At 31.5% G+C, this 22,688-nt stretch overlaps 1 protein-coding gene across 1 annotated transcript; it reads left to right on the top strand.

Moving 5' to 3' along the window:
• Nucleotides 1-408: 408 nt before the first annotated feature.
• On the top strand, nt 409-21,874 carry LOC139512262 (RNA-binding protein RO60-like). Its single transcript, XM_071299760.1, has 8 exons — nt 409-535; nt 8,358-8,877; nt 11,375-11,586; nt 13,237-13,388; nt 14,006-14,147; nt 15,171-15,449; nt 15,962-16,134; nt 16,978-21,874. The coding sequence occupies exons 2-8, from the start codon at nt 8,358-8,360 to the stop codon at nt 17,108-17,110; spliced, it is 1,611 nt and encodes a 536-aa protein (XP_071155861.1). The 5' UTR covers nt 409-535; the 3' UTR covers nt 17,111-21,874.
• The last annotated feature ends 814 nt before the right edge of the window (nt 21,875-22,688 follow it).

Genomic DNA, 22,688 nt, shown 5'->3' on the forward strand with positions numbered 1-22,688 from the left:
GTTTTGTAGGACTATAAGAGCCATCGTATATACGTAAAACCCCCATTGACATTTTGAAAAGTTGGCAGGTATGTCAATTGTATATATGTCTCTGATATCATTAACCCATATTTGTCAAGTTCTTTTAGCAAATAAGTACTGCAGTATTCTTCTTAATCGTTCTATCAAAATCACGATATTTCTGTTTTATTACATATACAGCTCTCATCTTTACTAAACCTAGTATTTTTCTAACAGAATATACGAATAAAATAATAATGAAAATGATGTGGTGTTTGGTGGTTCAACATGCAAAATGGCATCAAAAAGCCAAATGAAAAATTTCGGAGAAAAGACGTAACTACTACCGTGTTATTCTTGATGATTTATTATCGAGTTATCAACGCAAAATCTTAACTGCAAAATATTATACCCATTTTAACATCTACACATAAATTGATGACGTTTTTAACGTCAATAAAGGGTTTGTCTGGCCTGGCTGAGAGCATCCTCGCATTCTTTGAATAGTTCCTCTATTTAAGCAGCTGGAACCAAGGTAAAAGCTTTCAAACGATTTATTTGATGTAAGCGCGATTAAAAGATTTGATATATTTGTTAAATATGGAAGAATACTCATTGCATGCTGCAAAATTACAATGATGCACTAACTGACAAAGCCAAAGGTGTCTGTGTTCAAGTTTCATTATGTACAAATTAATTATATTATAATGCGTTTAAGCTGCACAGCTGGAGCCTTTATGATGCCTGTGTTAATTAAACAAAATCAATTCTGAGCCAATGCACATATTAATAAACAATAGTCATGATAGTTGGGTCTTTATTAAAACCGTTTGTTCTGGCTGCTATCTCATGTATCTAGTCCAAATAATTATGACGTCCTTGAAGGCTATTTTAATTTTTTGTTTTGACGCCTTCCTGTTGATGTAAGGCGTCAAAGAAAAAAAATTGAATAGCCTTTCAAGATGTCATAATAATTTGGACTAGCTGCTATCGAATGGCTATAATTTGCACTAATTTACCAGTTATAACTTTCAATATTTATTTTTATTCCTATTTGATTTTCAATCTTTCATTATACATGTTATAATCTTCTATCCATGTATAATGGGTTTTTTGGTGCTTTTAAAGAATGCATTACAATAACATCACCTTTGCAGAATCTAACTGTCTAAAGCACTATGCAGGGTTTGAAATTAGTAGGGGTCCACTCGCCAATGGCCCCTAAAATTTGGTGTGGGCTACTTTAATTGCTGCTTTTCTTAATTGGACTAAATACATGTATGTGAGCTACAAAATTTAAGCTGTGGGCTACAATTGCCAAAGTCTTAAGTTCAATCCCTGCTATGTGTAATCTCATTGTTGGTACACCAAAATGACGTCATTGGCTAAAGGAGAGGGTTCACGAAGGTTTACAATTGGCCCTAAATTTTTTTTGTTTTTTTTTAAATTTGGCCAAAAAATTACAAAGTTCACATAGAAATACTTGTCATAACACTATTTAAGACAAAAATATATTTTTCTGGCACATTCGTTTACAATTTATGATCTACAGTGATCTATGACGCCTTAAATAAACATAATTTGTATTTTAAGGTCAATTTTCAAAATTCAAATTCAAATATTTTATTGGACAAAGCACATATGATACAATGCGTATTCCAAGATACAAACACATTAAACATGACAATTTATGCAAATACAACATAAAGAAACATTTCAAGTACTAATTAAAAACCAATTGTTCAGAGAACAATTGAAAGTCTTTCCACACCAAAAAAATTTTGATAAGAAGATAATTTCTTCATACTGATGCGATAAATAATGATTTAATTATATTTTTGAGTGATATAAGGGAGATAATATGCTACTTACGGTCTCATATGATAGCTTCTTTCACACTAATTCCAAAAATATATAGTTTCTATATACTTTTGTATGTAGAAGGGGGGATAATTGGCCACTTCCGGTTTGTTGCAAGTCATGTATAGCCTTCAGTAATCATTGTATGTATCTATATGACAAAATATATGGATTCTGAGTACTTTTAGATGAAAAAATTGCAAAAAAAGCTACTTCCGGTTTTCTCAAGGTCACTTCCGGTAGTCATTTTTCAAGGTCATTTGTCACCTAATCTTTTGTACAAGGTCAAATGCCTTTATAATGAACTTAGTTGAAGTCATAATCAAATAACCTCATATCAAGACATTTGAGGGGCAACAACTCCTATAAGATGCCATTAAATTGTATAAGACTAAATGTAGCATATCTTCATTACAATAAAGCTGACATTTTGCACTTGTTATTTAGTATGTATCTTTCAAAGTGTCGGAGAAAATGCAAAAACAAGCAAAAGTCACAATTAAGAACTTGACCTTGACCTTTGACCTTGACCTCATTTTCTAAGTTAGGACCTAGGGGACTCAAATAAAAACATTCCAGGGTTATACGGTTAACTGTTTATGAGGTAAATGAACATACCGACAAATTTATTTTGTAAAGGTAGATAACTCCTATAAAATTTCATCGAATCGCTTCGATCCAAATAAGCCAAAAATTCCTGAGGGTGTAACGAACAATTTGTAAAAAGAATTTTGTCGCTATCTTTTTTTGTTACGAAGGAGATGCACACAGAGGGTAAACAGTGAAAAGGGAGATAACTCTTACATAGAAAATTGATCGGCTTAGCAGGGTGAAATTTAAAAGCGCATAAACTATACAATACCATATGGGAAATATTTAAGCGACATATTGCGAAACAAACATTTTGCGCAAGAACAAAATTTGGCGGAAGAAAAAAAAAAAAAAATAATAATAATAATAATAAATATAAATCAATTGCTTTAAAAAAGCAATTGTAGGGGGTCTTTCCCCCTTTAAAATTAATTGAATTGGGGGTGGGGGGGGGGTGTTTGTTTGTTTGTTTGTTTGTTTGTTTGTTTCTGTATGGGGTCTATATTATTGTTACCGGAGAAGTTTCATGTTTAGTTTGGAAAGTTTTTCTTTTATTTTAGGTACAGCGCGCGCGCCACATCACGTGACACGGGTTTATAATAACGAAAAGATAGTCTTTTTATTCCTTTTTAGGTGGGGACTTTGAACAGACAACATGTATAGAGACGGAATGCACACAATGTAATTTCTTTTGTCATTGTAGGAAATTGACATTTTGATGACAGTTCACAAACAGTGCATGATTTGGATTTATTTGATCCGGTGTAACTTTAAAACACATTTATTGATTATTTTCTGATAATGTACATTTTTCAGCACCTGTTTGTAACACAGATTAGTATTTCAATCTCGGAGCGGACATTTTATTGTAGGCTTTTACTGAAATTTACGGACCTAGCAAGCAATTTTTACGGCATTGCAATTTTTTTTCTCTAGGAAAAGCTTTGAGAGATATCTGCACCAAATTTTTTTACAAACTTTTAGTACATGTATGCCCTGCTGACTGCAAATTTTGAGGTCGATTGTATTTGTAGTTTCAGAGTACATGTGGATTTTTTTTTCAGAAGTGACGCAAGAACAATATTAAATTTCAATTTTTCATGAAACATGATTGATTGATCATGAAACATGATTGATTGATCATGATCATGATTGATTGATCATGATCATGATTGATTGATCATGATTGATCATGATTGATTGATTTATTGATTAGTTGGTTGGTTGGTAAAACACGTTGGATAGGGCCAATTCAAACAGCGAAAAAGAAACAAAAAAGATCTTGGACCCTATATTAAACACACGAGACGGAAACATGATTGATTGATTGGTTGGTTGGTTGGTTGGTTGGTTGGTTGGTTGGTTGGTTGGTTGGTTAAACACGTTGGATAGGGCCAATTGAAACAGCGAAAAAGAAACAAAGAAGATCTTGGACCCTATATTAAACACACGAGACGAGACGGAAACTTGATTGATTGATCATGATTGATTGATTGATTGATTGATTGATTGGTTGGTTGGTTGGTTGGTTGGTTGGTTGGTTGGTTGGTTGGTTAAACACGTTGAATAGGGCCAATTGAAACAGCGAAAAAGAAACAAAGAAGATCTTGGACCCTATATTAAACACACGAGACGAGACGGAAACATGATTGATTGATCATGATTGATTGATCATGATTGATTGATTGATTGATTGATTGATTGATTGATTGGTTGGTTGGTTGGTTGGTTAAACACGTTGGAAAGGGTCAATTGAAACAGCGAAAAAGAAACAAAGGAGATCTTGAACCCTATATTAAACACATGAGACGGAAACATGATTGATTGATTGATTAATCATGATCATGATTGGTTGATTGATCATGATCATGATTTGTTGATTGATCATTATTGATTGATCATGATTGGTTGGTTGGTTGGTTGGTTGGCAAACACACATAAAAATCTTCAAGTCGTGCCCCAAATCACATATGTACATGACCTTGACCTTTGACCTTGTGACCTTTGTCAAGGTCATTGCTTCACAATGTCATTGCAAAAGACCCTATGGGTCAAGGACCTTTTGTTTAAGTGTTTTGCCTAATAATGGCTTTTTATAAACCATCAATGGGGGTTATGTCCCTTACATAATGGTAAAACCAATACAGTCATAATGTAACAAAGTTGCCCCTTGAAGTACTGAACATTTTTCACTGCTTAAATTTTCTGTATCTATAACCATTCAAGAATTATAGGGAAATCAAAGACATATGAAAATCTAAAATATGACCTTGACCTTTGACCTTGACCTAATTTTCTAAGTTAGGACCCAGGGGACTCAAATAAAAACATTCCAGGGTTATACGGTTAACGGTTTATGAGTTAAAAAAACATACCGACAAATTTATTCCGTAAAGGTACATAACTCCTATAAAATTTCATCGAATCGCTTCGATCCAAATTAGCCAAAAATTCCTGAGGATGTAACGAACAATTTGTAAAAAGAATTTTGTCGCTTTCTTATTTTGTTACGAAGGAGATGCACACACATGACAAACAGTGAATAGGGAGATAACTCTTACAAAGAAAATGGTTCGGCTTAGCAGGGTGAAATTTAAAAGCGCATAACCTATACGATACAATATGAAAAAAATCTAAGCGACATATTGCGAAACAAACATTTATCGCAAGAACAAAATTTGGCGGAAGAAAAAAAAAAAAAAAATAATAATAATAATAATAATAATCAGAACAAATACAATAGGCTTTCCACAGAAAAGTGGAAAGACCTAATAATAATAATAATCAGAACAAATACAATAAGTCTTTTCACAAAAAAGTGAAAAGACTTAATTATATATATAATATCACAGTATTACTCAGTATTATACTTATGGTAGACCAACTGACATTAGATTTTTATTACGAAGTTCAAAAGCTTGACTTAAATAATTACATATTTGTCTGGTGTCAACCAGATTTACTGGGTTAAGTAAATAAATCGTTGATTTAATATCATCATCATTATTAAGGTTATTGAAAATATCAAACTTCTCTCGAAGGTCTTTATATAGAGGACAATATAAAAGAAAATGAACTTCATCTTCCACTTTATCTTTACAAAGTTTGCAGTATCTTTCACTTGCTAAAATTTTTGGTTTGCTATATCTCCCAGTTTCAATTGCAAGTGAAATTGCACTTATTCTAATTTTTGTAAGCAGTGATCTATCATATTTCTTAATATCAAATCTTAAGTAAGCTTTTAAGTCAAAAGATGAGCACATTTTACTATAAAATCTTAGTTTACCTGTGTTATTAGATTTGATATACTAATTTTAGTACCTTCAATTTTTTTCCATAATCTTAACTGTTTTTTGGCATAATTCACCTTGGCCGCCATCCACAATCCAAATTTTTTTTATATTGATGAATTCTACATCAAAATTGGAATCTTTTGGTTACAACACATTTTGGAATCATAAGTGGCGGCCAAGGTGTTTCATAAGCTTTTAGGTCTGAAAATGACACAAAATCATAACATTTTGTGAAAAAGTCCTTATTGGGCTTACTTTGGTGAATATTATGTACTTTTATGAAAAGAACTGATGTATTTAACATTCAGACTTTTGAAATTGACCCACTTACGAACCAAATTGTGACCTTTTTGGTGTTTTATGATAAAGTTGGTATTTCAGGCCATTTTGTGCCATAAGTGAACCTTGTCCTTTGCATTGTTAAGAACGTTTTCAATTAATTACAATGTTTTGGTGAACGCTTAAGAAAATATTACCCAGAATGCATTAGATTCATCATCATTCTGAAACGGTGAATTCCCATTGAAAAAGTATGCTTCTTCTTCTCGTCTCCATATGAGCATCCTTTATAAGGATCACCACCATGAGTTATGGCGTATAAAGGAGGACATTTGGAGCCTGTATTGGTATAGATTAATGTGAGCATTAAGAAAAGAAAAAGAAAAAATAGGGTCACAGAACTTGTTTTCTTGCTACATATTAAAATTTAGTTAAATTCACAACACTTTCTATTATAAAATTACTTTATAAATCTCAGTTATCTCCTCTACTATCAGAGTTATCTCCCCTTATTTGGTAAAGTTGAAAAAAATGAATCAAACTCAAATGTATGGTGTTTTTAAGAAAATACAGCAGTAAATAAATATGATAAAACACATAATTTTCGTTATCTATAATACTAAAATTACGAGGTTCAATTTGTCAGCCGTCATCGGGTAAAAACGACAAATCAAAGAATTCAACTCTATACATGTATATAACTAATATAGGACAATGGTGTAGATTAAAAATTACACCACTCCAGACCCTTTTGTTTTCCACATAATTAATATTGCCAATAATTAACAAGTTCCGGGTCGAATCCGATACCGATACCAATAGTATATTCACCTGTTAGCTATTACCTTATCTGTACGTTCCGCATTTGACAGACGCACCACCAAACGGTGTATTTAGGATTTTTGCTATATACACGGGTCATAATCAAAGGGCTGACACTACTAAATTCAACCATTGTCAAATTGTTCCCTATTGTAGTTTTATTCAGCAATCAGCAAGACTTTCTAAGATAACTAATATAGGACAATGCTGTTGATTAAAAAATACTCCATTCCTGGATAGCCAGGACCTTTTGTTTTCCAAATAATTAATATTACCAATAATTGATAAGTTCCAGGTCGACGGGTTCAAACAGAAAGATTTGAAAGCAGAGAAAACTTTGTATCTTATAATCGACATGACTTTATCAGATGACAATACTAATACTAAAATAAGGCTTAGGCATAGTTATATACTTTAATTCAGTCACGGACCCGCGATATCACCGGTGTGTACTTGTTTACATAAAAAGTCTAGCTTATAATCATGATAAATGAATAAGATACTACTCTCTTTAATACTAATAAAGATCTAGACCAATTGTTATCAGCTACAAATGTACTTCAAAATCCAATTAATTAGATTGATTGTGTTTAGCCCCCTACCATCAAAGTCAAAGGGGACTTTAGGTTTGCACTCTGTCTGTCTGTCTGTCCATTCGTCAGTCGAGCATATCAGTTTTTTACACTTTTTTTCTTCATGCTTGATGATATTGATTTGATATTGGGTGTATTGTATTATCATGACAAGTTACAGATCAGGTTTGAATCTTGTCCCAGTCTGATAATTTGGTACAAAGTTATGGTCTCTAGTCTTGAAAATTCACTCCAATATTCAGTTAGTGAGAAGTCAATTTTTACTGAACTAGTAGTACACATTTTTGTTTAAGTGACCAGCTGAAATTTATTGCTGTGTTTTAAACAGCTTGGTGATCTTGGGCTGTTTTCTGGGGGGGGGGGGGGGGGGGGGGCGGTACACATTTCCCATATCCGTTTTCAAGTATATTACAAACAGTTTCTTACAAATGTATTTATGATCTGCAATCTTTTTCTTGCTAATTGGAAACAAAAAGTAACAGGTAAGCATGGTAAGTGCTACATGTAGATGTAGATATATTAAGTTGGTAGTGGGAAATTATAATTATGGAACTACAAATGAAAATATCCGACATTAAATGAGACAACTTTCTTCCTTATAGTTCAAAATCATTCTATTTGGTGTTGTGTTTCATTTTGAAATAGGAAGATTGCTAATGATTGGAGGTACATGTACATGTTTCAGTCACAGTCATGTAATTAAAGGGTATATGTACTAGTTGTACTGCCAACAGTCACCAGCATTCATTGAAATTTCACTACCAAGTACATGTAAGATGGCTAACAGAATCACCTACATGAAGTCTGACTCTTTACTGTACATTTCTGTTGATACATGGTACATGTACCTATACATTGTATTTGTATCTGCAAATGTTTATATTGGTATTAGTCTGAATCATATAAATGTTTATTTTAGATGGCTGCAGCTGTAGACGACAAAGATCTGAAAAGATGTTGTAGGTTGTTAAATTACTACACAGAAGGCAGTGTGTACAAGGTATTGGGCCGGACTTACAATAAAGAAAACGCTGCATGTCTCGTTCATATGCTGGAAGAAAAACGTGGCAAGGAAATACTAGCAGAAGTAGAAAAATATAATGACAATTGTACTCCTGTACAGAAAGACATGCTTCTTTTCACCGTAGCACTTTGTATGAAGTCTAAGGACAGTGAATTAAAACAGCATGCTAATAAAATATTCTTATTACTTTGTAAAACTGCCAAGGAACTATTCACATTTATACAATTTCACAAGAAATTGTCAGGTGATACAAATTCACGAGGATATGGACGTTCGTTGCGACGTACCCTTAATGAATGGTATAACAGACAAGATCCCATGGACCTTGCTATTTTGGTTATGAAGGAATCAGCATCTGGTGGATGGTCACACGCCAATGTTCTTCGCTTAGCACATATCAAGGGAAAATCAGAAGGTATGATTGTTGTTTGTGTCATGTTGCCAAGCTCACTTTAAATGTCACAGGTTTTTAGTGCATAATTTATTGTTTCATTGGCAATCATACCGATTCTCCTTATTGTTACATTGTATGTCAAGAGCAAATACATGAATGTAGCCAAAAACTATACCTGTCTATGATGTCAGAGTATGAATAAACCACAAAACTGGTCACCAAAAACGTGCAATTAGCAGAAATATAAGAAGGTATGGGTAGTTTGTGTTTCCAGGATACAGCAAATTTCACAGTTCTTTGGTGCAAAGTCCTGATACTATGTAGTTGTCTAATTGGCAATCATTCCATAATCTCATTATTTTTATATCAAGAGCAAATGCACTTATGTAGCCGAAAGAACAGAAAGGAAAGATCATAAATAAATTTAATAATGGGTGTAACCCACCGTGTTGGGTTGCATGGGTTGTGTCTGGATAAATTTGAACTTTTTGAAAAACTAAGGATTTTCTTATCCCAGGCATAGATTACCTTAGCTGTATTTGGCACAACGTTTTGGAATTTTGGATCCTCAATGCTCTTCAACTTTGTACTAGTTTGGGTTTATAAATATTTTTGATTTGAGCGTCACTGATGAGTCTTATGTAGACGAAACGCGCGTCTGGCGTACTAAATTATAATCCTGGTACCTTTGAAAACTATTTACACCACTGGGTCGATGCCACTGCTGGTGGACGTTTCGTCCCCGAGGGTATCACCAGCCCAGTAGTCAACACTTCGGTGTTGACATGAATATCAATAATGTGGTCATTTTTATAAATTTTCCGTATAAAAAACTTTGAACTTTTTGAAAAACTAAGGATTTTCTTATCCCAGGCATAGATTACCTTAGCTGTATTTGGCACAACGTTTTGGAATTTTGGATCCTCAATGCTCTTCAACTTTGTACTAGTTTGGGTTTATAAATATTTTTGATTTGAGCGTCACTGATGAGTCTTATGTAGACGAAACGCGCGTCTGGCGTACTAAATTATAATCCTGGTACCTTTGAAAACTATTTAAGATGAAGCCCAATTTTTCATTACATACAAAATGATGTAAAGAAGGTGAATTATAAATAACCAAAATTCAGTCTTTTGTTTAATCATGGTAACAATTGAAGGTGTCTGTAAATGTTTGTTTTGTCCTACACTCTTCAAATTATATAAGAACTCCATATTGTTTTCATGTACATGTATCATTGTGTTTTAGTTTAATTAATTTCATTATCAAATTGGAGACCCATCAGGTTGTTGATTTAATATGTTAAGGGATTTCTTTGTATCCCTTTTGGTGTCTTTCCTCCCTTTTTTGACATCACACATATTACAATGTAAGTACATTATTTGATTAATCTGTAATGCTGCTTAAATCATCTTTAAAAAAAAAGCATTTATAAATGAAATTCTTTATTTTCCTGTTAAATAAATCATTCGGACTTTCTGTTTATAACGTACATTATTATATATATGCAGTGTAATTCAACAATGTTCAATTTAATCATGCAAATTCCTTTGCTTTATGAAAACAAAAATAAATCGTAAAAAAGCATGTTTTGTTTGAAAATAATGAATTGTAATGAACTGAAAGTTGATAATTAACCAAGTTTCTAAGTGAGGTACATGTAATTTAGGAGGTATTTCTGTAACAGATGTGATCACCATACAACAAACAATTTAACATCCCATTGAAAGCCTCTTGTGTAATCATGGAATTAATAAACTGTACCGAACACATGCATGTGCTTGTCATTTAATTATGAGGCTCCTTAGGGTAATGATAATACTATAAGTACTGTAGTACCTAAGCTAATCATCTAACTTGGTTAATGTTATTGATCAACATTGTATCATGTTAAACAACAAGCATAACAAAACATTATTAAAGAGCATGAGGATAATAGAAATCAGAAATATTTAAATGAGGAGCATAGTGTCGTTTGCCAGAAAACTGAAGAATACATGTTTTTACTTGTACATGTTGTAGGCCTCATCAATGCTAAAATGTTATGAAAGGAAAATGTGATTTTAACCAAAAAAATAGCTACCGTCTTTTTTTTTTTTTTTTATCATTCTGTTATTTATATAAAACATTTGACTGCAAATTTAAAAAGTTGCATTTATACCAATGTCCTGGATTTAATCTGCCTCTAGAATTTTGACCTCATCACATGTTTATTGAATTGGTCTCTTGAAAATATTTTGTTGTGCTAACTGGTATTGTCCCCTAAGAGTTAATTGTAAAAAAAAAATTTGCATGATTTAGGGATTTTAAGCAGAGCCCTGGTCCTTTCCTTTTTTCACAGCAATTGCTCACTCCTCCATTGTCCTCAAACATGTTAAAATGAGATTGTGAATAGTTCATCCCTTGTTTGAGTCAACGATTTTCAGTTTGTTGAAATGAAACTTTTGCTAGAGTTAGATAAAATTACATAACTCTGTTGTATTATTACTATAATTAACAGTGTCTCTTTCTTCTTCAGGAACAGCCATAATTTTGAAATACTTAGTTAAAGGAATGGAAGAGTTAAAGAAATTAGGCGAACAGCCAGAGAATGTTCAGAAAGTTGTAGACTACCTCAAAACCATTCATTCTGTGCGTAACTCGACTGACGAGCACCAAGTGGCCAGACTTATTGAGCAACATCATTTAGGAAAACAACAAGTGCTTCCTGCTCTTCTTAACTCAAAAGAGGTAAAAGTTAAATTTGAGCTCCCAGTTGAATAAGACAATCAAGATAATAAATAAAAGAAATATTTCCAATTTTACTGCACCTGATTGGCATTTCGACAATTGATGTCTCAACATTCCTTCAGGCCAAAATATTTTTAAATCCAAATCCTCAATATATATGTTCCAGACCATATGAGTATTTGGACCGTACGCGTACGGTCCGGACCGTATACGTATACTCGTACGGTCCGACCATACGCGTACGGTCGGACCGTATGAGTATACGCGTACGGTCCAGCTGAGCAGACATGTTTTGCATGGGATCATATGGGTTAAATTTAAACAAACATTTATCAAAATCTTTATTGTTAGTTATACAAATTGTTATTATTACAAATAGATGAATAGAGTGAATAAGCGAACAATTGACATTAAATATTTGTTTAATTGTATATCTGAATCCTATTTTGTTACTCTGGACCAAGGTGACACTTGCTACAAATGCACCACAACACAAGGAACGTCATATTTTCTTTTACATTAATATGATTTGTTCATGCATGTTCCTTCGTCTTTTTTTGTAAAATTTCTAAATATTCTATAACAATTGTCTCCCCACATTATGTTTACTTCCGAGAACTTCAATTTCAATGAGCATAATGGGCTGCATGCAGTTAACGAATTACTGACATGCTAAATGCAGGAGATTAACAGATTAAATAAGTGTGATTATTTTAAATAATTAAAATATTAAGTTTTTATTTCCATAACTATTGAACTTTTTCTATTAATTTGAGACATAAGTTCTGTTGATCTGTTATATACATTTGTATCTAATAAACGTGACCAACTTCTTAATGTTAATCAGACCGTACGCGTACGGTCCGACCGTATGCGTATTTTGAAAAAGTACGCATACTGTCCAGACCGTACGCGTACGGTCCAAATACTCATACGGTCTGGAACATATACATTGAAGAGCTGATCAAATCAAAAAAACATCTCAAGTATTTAAGAATTGAATGCTTCTTTGTAAATTTATTGGGGTGTAAAAGCGTTGACCGAAGTACATTTTTCCGCGCTTCATTCTAAAAATGTACGCACGGTCAACGCTTTTACAACCCTATAAAGTTACAAAAAGAAGCATTCAATACTTATAATTACATTTTTTAGCTATGATTATGAAAACCTGAATTTTATATATTTTATTATTTAATTCACCTGTGCACTTTATCGTTGGAGCATGTGTTATCATGAATGAAAAGTTGTATTGAGCAATGCAACTGCTTACGAAATAACATGTGATGTGCAGTTAGCCAATCAGAATAAAATATTATAATGAAACATACATCTAATGTAATTATAATCAAATGTAGACACAGAATTAGAGCTAAGCATTAGAGTTATATATATTGCTTAGGATTAAGAAAAATGGACAAAACAAAAAAAAATTGAGAATACATGTAATGCATCAATAGGGTCCTAAAATATATAATGATGTAAAGAAAAGATAGTAATCAATCATCAAAAATATGAAGAATATATATATATATAGAATAATGAGCAAAAAATGTAAAGAAAAGAGAGAAAAAAAAGTGTACAGAAATGAAGGACCCCAATCCAGATCCTCATGTATCATTTGTATAGAGTATTTAAAATATTTCATTGCAGATTTGGGGAGCTTTGGTATCTGAGATGTCAGTTGGAGAAGTTTTAGAGAACTTTAACAAACTTGCCAGTGTTGGGTTTCTAGAGATTGCTCATGACGGCAGTAAGAAGATAGTAGAAATGTTACGAAGCGAGGAAATCCTCCAGAAATCCAAGTAAGTTAGAAAATAAGGTTGAAGGATCACTGGATAGAAATGTTACGCAGCGAGGAAGTCTTCTAGGTAAGGAGAACAAAGGGGGAAGGTATTAAGTTTACCCTTCAATGTCTGAATGTATGTCCATACAACCATCAGTCAGTATTATTTCAGTTAACTACAAATATAACTTAAGTTTTCCTCAACCAAATGTTATGAAACTTGCATGCAATGCTTCTTTTCACAAACACAGTTCAATATTGAATTTGGGTGGCATCACTTTCTATATTCTTGAGTTATGTCCCTTTGTATATTGAAAAATTGCAGAATTTGTCGTATATTTACTTATTTATTTATTCCTTTCTTAATGCTTTGCAGAAAAAGATTTATGGAATTACTTTTTTGGTAGATATGAAGGTCTGGATGGGTAGTCCTTTATTTCTTACTTCTTAAATACTATTTTTTTTTAATCTTTATTTATTTTCTCCATTTGTATTCTCCATTCTATATATTTTGGGCCCTTTTAATATTTTGCACTTTTTACTTATTATTCTTTAAAATGTAAACCCCAACTGGAGTCTCAAATATATATACCTATATGAAAATGAGGGATTTTATAGCTAAATGCTTTATTGCAGCATACAACCTATAGATGTGGTAATGGCCTTATCAGCATATGAACATGGTAAAGCAGGGAAAGTGACTTGGATGAGGAACGAGGCAGTCATTGATGCACTCAACTTTGCCCTTGAATCCACAATGAAGGTCAATGAATCCAATGTATGTAGTATTTGAGGAAGCATGTAAAGGGGTGCCCGGTTTGGAGATTTTTGGAGTAAAGATTGCATTCATGCTATCAAAACTCTAATCCGACTTGCTTGAAAGCTTTTTATCACTTTTTTGAGAGAACAAAAACATAGTGTATTGAAGTGAACTTTCATGAATTTTTATCTGTATTCATTTCAAGCCATTTGTTGAGGAAAAAATTATGATATGTTTATAATCATTCTTGTTAAGACGACTATTTTAATTAAGATTACTTCTATTTGTTATAAAAATTTAAAGGTAATTTATTAAGATTTGAGTGATCTCCCTTTGTTTATTATATGAACTTAGGAAGGTTTATCCAATTGAAAATAGGCCTTTCAGTAATAGCCTAGTGCAAAGTTTTCCCTTTCATTAAATGCAACCTTCATCTTTAAATGCTCACAAACTACTGTAGATTTAGAAATTATTGTAATGTTTTTTTATGGTGAAAAATGTGACAGGGTTATAATTAGAGTATAGATAGAAATATAGATGTACATGTACATTTTTATATGTGCATCTGTAGAACTGAGCAGTTAATTACAAGTTTGGGTATGCACCAATGATACAACAACCCATAGACAAAAAAAAGACATCAAGAACTCAACAATGTACTCACGAAATGTAGACTTCTTAAAATTATAAGTTGCTACTTTGAAAAAATTAAAAGGGAAAGTTTTTGCAAATAAAATATGTAATTTTAAAACACCAGTCAAAATTTAAAAGTCGAAATAACACATTTATTTTTTAAAAGTTTAACAGTTTCACAAAACACAACATACATAATAGAAATCTAAAGACTAAACAACACAAACCTTACCACAAAACAGAAGGTGATCTCAGGTGTTCCCAAAGAGTAATTGAGGACCACACAAGATGGTTTCTTTGCTTAAGCACAATATCACAAACTAATCCAGATCTTGCAATTTTAATATCATTATAGTGCTTGAAACTTATTAAAACATTACTATATTAATTATATAAACTGATTTACAGAATACAAAGTCAACAAACAAGCGCTACCTTATTGGAGTCCGTGTTGGATCAAATACCAAAAAATCCACGGTCCGGGGTACACAGTCACTTCCTTCCTTGGTTGCTGCTTCTGCTATTGCCATGATTACTGCTAGGAAAGAAGACAAGGTCCAGCTAGTATATTTCGCAGACAAGGCAACAGAGTTGACCTTGACCTCAGAATCATCCCTAAAAGAAATTAGTGAAGAAATATCAAAACAGATTTTAGTTTCGGCAGCCCTTCCTCCAGTGGGATCTGGTGTAAGTATATTGACACATAATATTCTCCCTAGCAAACACAAATGAAACATTTTCACAGTTTTGGTATTTTGTTTTAATCTACAGGTATCACATTTATATTTAATGAAATGTTCAAAATATATCCACCCCCACCCTTTTTATATAGAAACTTATTTCATGTCAGAGATGCAAGAAACCAAATACTTGAAATTGAAAAGTAAATCGAAGTTCATAATCATATCATGAAATGTTATTGTCCTCAAAATTGAAACTTGGTAATCAGTCCATCCATACATCATTCAAATTTGTTTCTGGTAAATACTGAATACTTATACATGGCATATATCTTATACCTATGAAATATACAATGAGATATTTCCAAGTGAATAACCCAATGAAAATTAACCAACCACAAATTATGTACCAGTTAGGGACAAAAAGGGTGCCAAATATTGATGGCTTTTATTTTTCTAGGAAGCCTGTAATGCAAAAAAGTAAATAATTGTATACTTCATACTTAAATATTTTGACAGGATACTCCAAAGCAACCATGTGACCTAGCTGCACCAATCAGATGGGCAACTGAAAATAGCAAAAAAATTGATGTATTTATCAATATAACAGATTCACTTGATAGAACAGGCGACATAACTCCATCGAAGGCTCTCATGCAATACAGAAAGGAAATGAATATGCCAAAAGCAAAGTAATTGATAATAAAAAAAAAAAAAAATGTATTTGTGAAGTTTTGAGTGACTATATATATATTCTTACCATATAAATATGTATTTCTTTAATTTGACCTGACAATCATCCTTTTCAATTAGCCAGGTTTGAGGAAGTCAAAAATTGGTTTCATATTAAGGTAATGTTAGGATTTAAAAATCAGGAAACATTTTTTGTATTCAACTCCTTCAGATTTCAACACAGATTCCCGAAACTCACAGGAAAATTGCACATAATGATGTGCACCTAATATAAGGGAATTGTTTTAGTATTTTTTTTCACATTTTTTCAGACTTGAGAATTTAGTTGTTTTTCACCAAAGTTTATGATTGGAGGTACAAATATTTTGTTAATAATTCCTATAGTTTTTAACTCAGATCCCTGAAACTTTATAGAAAGATTGAACATATGCTGAAGTTGTGCACCTGCTTACATGGCATTATTGTGATTTCTTTCTCATTATCCTGACTTGGGAACTCTCATTTTTGAGGGGAAAAGAATTGAAAGAGGTTTCAAGTTTCCAACAAAGACCCCCTTAGACTACATAGAGAGATTGTTCACATACACAGTATAAATGTGTTTTACTGTTTACCTGCATTCTTTTCTTTGAACAGTAGAATAGGACTAAAACAGTACTGTATTTAAGATTTTCCAACATCAATTAGGATTTGATATTATTGGTAAATTGACATTTATAAAAGAAAACTCATATATTTTCAACAGTCACATCCCCATAAAACTAAAAATAAACTTTTCAAATGCAATACTTTTATGAAGTCTCATAGCTATGACCATCAACAACAACTTACTTTTATCATTTCAGGTTAGTATCATGTGGACTTTGTAATGCCAACATGAAAACAGCTGACCCTAATGACCCAAGAATGATTGACATAGCTGGATTTGATGCAACTGTCCCTATTATCATTAACAAATTTATATTGGATGAATGTTGACACCGTCCACTGTGTTTGTACAACAAGGTCCAGCAAACTTGCCACATAATTCTAGTCCAAGAAGGATTTGTGGACAACAAATAGCTTTTTTAGCACACTTATAGTGCCTCCTAAGGTTGTCAGTTGCTTGCCTTTTGTTTTTCGTTTCAAGGCAGGAGGAACACATATAATTCCGGCAAAAGTTCTGTGATGAATAATTTAACCCGTCTCTTAGACCAAGTGAACTGTGAACTTCACAAGAAATTTTTAACTTAAGTTGTTATATCATATTTTTCGAACATTTTTTGTTTATTTATGTTTTCAGAGTCCATTTTTTAAGAGGTGAAGTTCCTACGTTTTTGTGGAATTTTTGACTGAGGCAATTCCAAAGCTAATATTTTAATAGACAAATGCAATGAACATATGATTTGTAAATTGGAATTATTTTATGCCTTTTTGATATATGAATATTTTGTTTTTATTTATTTATATATATCATATTTAACAATGTTGTGAGTGCAAAGGTCAATATGTCAGATATTATTGTTTATGTTATTTTTTAATTTTCTTGTGACGGTGTTTTATATGAATTAGATATTTAAGAATGAAGCACTTGTATATATATTTTAAAGAATTGCATGCATATAAAAAAAAAAAATTTAAGTACAAAAAATAACAAAACAAAAAATAACAAACAACTTTGAAAAAAACTTTGTTTACTGAGGTAAATAAACTTATCATAGATACCAGGACTAAATTTTGTATATACATCAGACGCACGTTTTGTCTACAAAAGACTCATCAGTGACACTCGAATCCAAAAAAGTTAAAAAGGACAAATAAAGTACGAAGTTATGACTTACAGCCCTGGTTTTTTTTAAGAGAAAAGACAAAAAAAAAACCCACATTTATATGTATTGTATTTATCTACATACAAACATGTATTTGTCAAGCTTGGTGTTTTCCAGGAAATCCATCAGAACTGCAGAAAACTATATAATACATATAAGCCTTGGGCTGTTTTTTGCTCTTAGGTCGGGTTGTTGTCTCTTTAAACCAATCCCCTTTTCCATGCTCAATTTTAAGATTTCATGTGTATTTTATATGCATTTGATGGAGTGAAATGAAAGTTGTGTTCTGACAGGAAAGCAACCTGAAAAGATAAAAAAATAATAAGACAGCCATTTTTTTGTACAGGAGTGAAAATACAAAAAAAGAAATGTAATAATATTAATATTTGTTATTATATATGATCTGGTGTTTGGTTTGAAATGCTTTTGTTGATGTTGAGGCTTTTAAGCTTGTTGTGGGTTATGGTAATAACCAGAGATATTATTAGGGGTGTAATATCTCTTTAATTCTTAAAAAAAAAAGAAGCAGTTTTACATTCTAAATGGCATAACTTTATACCTCAGAAATTACACAAAATATTTTGGCATTAAGATCAATAGGAAAATTTATACATTACAGATATAAACAATTATTGACACTTTATATGATGGTTCAACTATATATATACATCCTTTCCTGGATCTTCAGATTGAATAGCCCTGAACATAGATTGAAAAAAATGTTATAGGAAGCATAAAAAAGCATAACAAAAGTACCGAACTCCAAGCTTAAAGTAAATGTAAAAAGAGGGAAGTCCCAAAAAATTGAAGCAATCAAACATTAAGGCTCCATATAATAATTAAAGGGTCAGCATGCATTGTTAAAAATTCTATGTTAATTTAAGTGTATATATATTTGTATAGGGCTAAACTAATATTGTCTTTTAAATGTTGGTTAGAAATACTCATGTAAACGAATTATGTAAAATATCTTCCAAATTTATTGTATTGAGAAGGATGTCCATTGTATATCTTGATTTGATTATGCATATTTTTGTTATTGTGTTTGTTAATAAATGAAAGTGTATTACACCATGCATAATTGAAAGTACAAAATGTAGTAAATAGTGAATTCATTACTATAAGTAATTTTATTAGAACCCAGAGAAAAGGAGTCGGTAAGCACCGATTTTGGCCTCAAATTTCAAGTTCATCTTACGAAAGATTTTGACCACTTTTTAAACACTTAAGTGTCTATTTCATTTGAATCAATTAATTTATGTGAAAGATTTTAACTGATTTAGTCATTAAAACAACCCGATTCAAGCTCAACTATGAAAAATCTACCAAATATGCCGAAAAATGTCACTTTTCAGATGATTTTTGTCAAAAATGAAATTGGCCGCATCTTTGTTCATCCTCAACCTTTATATATGTTATGTATTATCATAAAATACAACTTACATTTCAATATTAAGGATGAACACAAATGCGGCCACTTTCGTTTCACACAAAAACTGTCTAAAATTTAACTAAAATGCTAGAATTGTGAAGATTTCAGTAATTTAGCATGACTTAATGGTGCTAGTACTCAATATATGTGCATTGTATTGTCAAAAAGAGCCCATATTTATGTAGCAGAAGCATTCTACTGTCCAATAAATTACTAAAAGTTTACATTTTAACAATTTTGTAAAACTGCTATATTTTGGGGCCAAAAAGGGGTCTTACTGAACCTACTCCTTTTAATCTAATTATATTTGACATAATGGGACAGTAATCAAAATTCATTCAAAGGAAAACATTTTGGTTTATTTCATTTAAGGAGCAATTGTTTTTATTAAATTCTCTTTAACATAGAAATTAATCAATACATTCAGAAAAATGTGTTGATTAATGATACATAAAATTTATAAAAGATTATTTTGATTTTAAATCCTGTTGTTAACAAGTGACAGCAATTAAGTGTATCCTAAAAGTTATGTAATAAACTTTAAGTCATTGAAATGCAGACTTACATGATGATAGAAATTACTAAACTTAGCTATGCTTCAAAACAGAGTTACAAAGTCTGTAAGTTATTAAAGTGTATTTTTGACCAGGTTGTATGTGGTGCAAATGCAACATAACAGTAGTATAGCAAATGTCCATCAGTCTGTTATGCAAGAAATAAAGGTACATATTTTGTGTAGTCAGCTTGTGTTAAAGTTTTCCATGCAGCTTTCAGTCTTTCTAGAATGGTTCCATATAGATTAAAGTAATCTGAAATGCCAAAATCATTTTTTTAGTTTACTGAAATAATCGGATATAAGTAAACCTTTATCAATTAAAAATCGAAAAGCAGTGCTGTTCATTTTGTGTACACATTTGAAGAATTTCTGATTTTCAAGGTACTGAAACTTACTATAGTGTTGATTAACACAACAATAAAATAAAGCATAGAATTAAAATCCTCAGGAAAATGCTTTGCCTTAGATTTACTGTATCCAATGTTTACAGCAGTCAATAGTAAATTCAGACCATATCGAGGTTTCATTTTTCTTCTCACTAAATCTTGTAGTGAAGTGCAATATGTCGGCTCAAACAGATTCATTTCATACCATATCATTACATTGGTGCTTTTAATAACATTATATGTAAAAAGAAAACATTGTGGATTCATTTATTTATGATGATTCAATTTTTGTGGATGGATAAAAATTGCAGTTCTGAAAGTAGATACTTAAGTTTGTGGAATCATAATTGGTTTTCTCCAATGAACTGAAAGTAGTGGTGAGTATTTTAATTGGTTATTTCATCTTACCTCAGAAATCCTCTGAAAATTGGTAATTTGATTATTAATGAAACCACAATAATCAATTTTATATTAATATTTATTATTTATATTTTTGCCAGTAATTTATAAAGAATCTCACATTCTTTTTGTAAGTTGTGTTTTTTTACAGCAAGATTTTACACTAGTCAAATATTGTCATATTTTAAACAAAGTTCATCATTCATAATTATTTTTACTACAGATCGTACAGTATGTTTGTCAATTGTTCAGTTATATATTATATACATGTTTATAACGCACATGTTACCATTTGTTTTAAATTGGTATTTACTTACATGATATATTTGAAATTTGAAATTGAAAATCCATAAAAATGTCATAGTGCAATTAAATGTAATGCATTGCATGTTTTTTTTTTTGCAAGTTGAATGATAATTATTTAGCTGCATTGCATAAAATATTCAAAACTTATAAACAAATTTGCTGCAAAGTGATTATTAAAAGAGATTTTGATTTGTATTAATTTATATAAAATGTTTGCATGTAAAAGGCAAATATTTAAGATAGATTATTTCCCATGTCAGTTTATTTTTTTTCTTGTATATGATAATACAAGTACAAATGAAATATACTTATCGAAAAGCAGCAATAAACTAGCAAATATTTGATATAATGCCACTTAACTTATTTTTGGGCTAAAAACATACAAAACATATGACATACTTGAAAATTATATTCTGCTACAAAATAAAACAAATTCAGTGAATGCTACAAACAGTAGTAATATAGGAAGAAATGCAATACTGGTTTTCAAATTAATCTTAACATTGCTGGTCAAATTTCAATTGTCTAGGATGCTGTAAGCCAATAACAACATTTTGGAGTACACTTTGAAACTAATACCCAGAACTCAATAGATTCACAGGCTAATTGATTCAACAGCGAAATAACATTCTTTCAAAGCAAATTGTTACAGAATATTAAATTCATTTACAAAAGTTTTTTCTGAATATAAAATTTAGAATGTGTTCAGAAATAATGAATGTAAAAGTAAAGATGTTGTTGTGATGATTATATTGCTGAGATAGTTATATATTTTTGTGGAACTTGTAATGTAATTTTGATTTTGCTATGGGCATTGCATATTCTGTTAATAAAGTATACTGTAGTACACTTTTATTACTTTGCTTGTTATATTTTATGAGGATATATAGTATATATGCATTGTATGGGTAAGATTCAATGTGATCTTTTATCATGAAAATCATAAGGAAATGTCTCTCTAGTTCTACCTATAATTTTTAAATACCTGTATGAAAATTAACATAGTACTGGTTTTCATAAAAATATGGCACTGTGACCCCATATACATTCATTTATAAAAATCATCCAAGATAGCACAAGGTATCACAGTGCTTTAAGGCACTTGAGAGAACTCTGCATATTATTTTTCCCAACATGAGGTTAAACTTACTGCCCAAAATTCCTTTGCGACCATTTTGCAAAAGCTACATCTTTGATTTTGTGTAACTTTGTTCTCAGCATGAATATGAAGTTTTTGGCACTACAGGTTAACTAAACAAGAATCTATCAATAAAAGATACAGAAGATACCAAATGGACATTGGTAATTAGACCCTGTTGTTCAGTTGTGATATTATAAGTTATCTACGTTCATATCCGTAGATATGGATATTTTAACACCCTGAAGTACCCAAGTACACCATGAGGCGTAGCCGAAGGGATTACAGGGTACTGAAGGGTGTTAAAATATCCATATCTACGGATATGAACGTAGATAACGAATGTATCCCCGGTCTTAGTCCGAATCGGGCGAGTTTTATGGAAATTCGGGTACAAAGTGTAACGTGAAAACAACGTTTTTTTCATTATCTAAAAAAGTTTTATTGATATTTGGAAATTTTACATAGTTTCTACGGGGTGTAGGGTACTACCTTTGGTAGAACCCTACAGGTAGTCAAATATAAGACGTT

Source organism: Mytilus edulis, chromosome 2 (assembly GCF_963676685.1).
Source record: "Mytilus edulis chromosome 2, xbMytEdul2.2, whole genome shotgun sequence".
Taxonomy (NCBI): domain Eukaryota; kingdom Metazoa; phylum Mollusca; class Bivalvia; order Mytilida; family Mytilidae; genus Mytilus; species Mytilus edulis.

Coding starts and splice junctions, on each gene's coding strand:
- LOC139512262 (XM_071299760.1), top strand. CDS start 8,358: ATGGCTGCAGCTGTAGACGACAAAGATCTGAAAAGATGTTGTAGGTTG. Junction 13,389..14,005: donor GAAATCCTCCAGAAATCCAA/GTAAGTTAGAAA, acceptor GCTTTATTGCAG/CATACAACCTATAGATGTGG. Junction 14,148..15,170: donor TGAAGGTCAATGAATCCAAT/GTATGTAGTATT, acceptor ACTGATTTACAG/AATACAAAGTCAACAAACAA.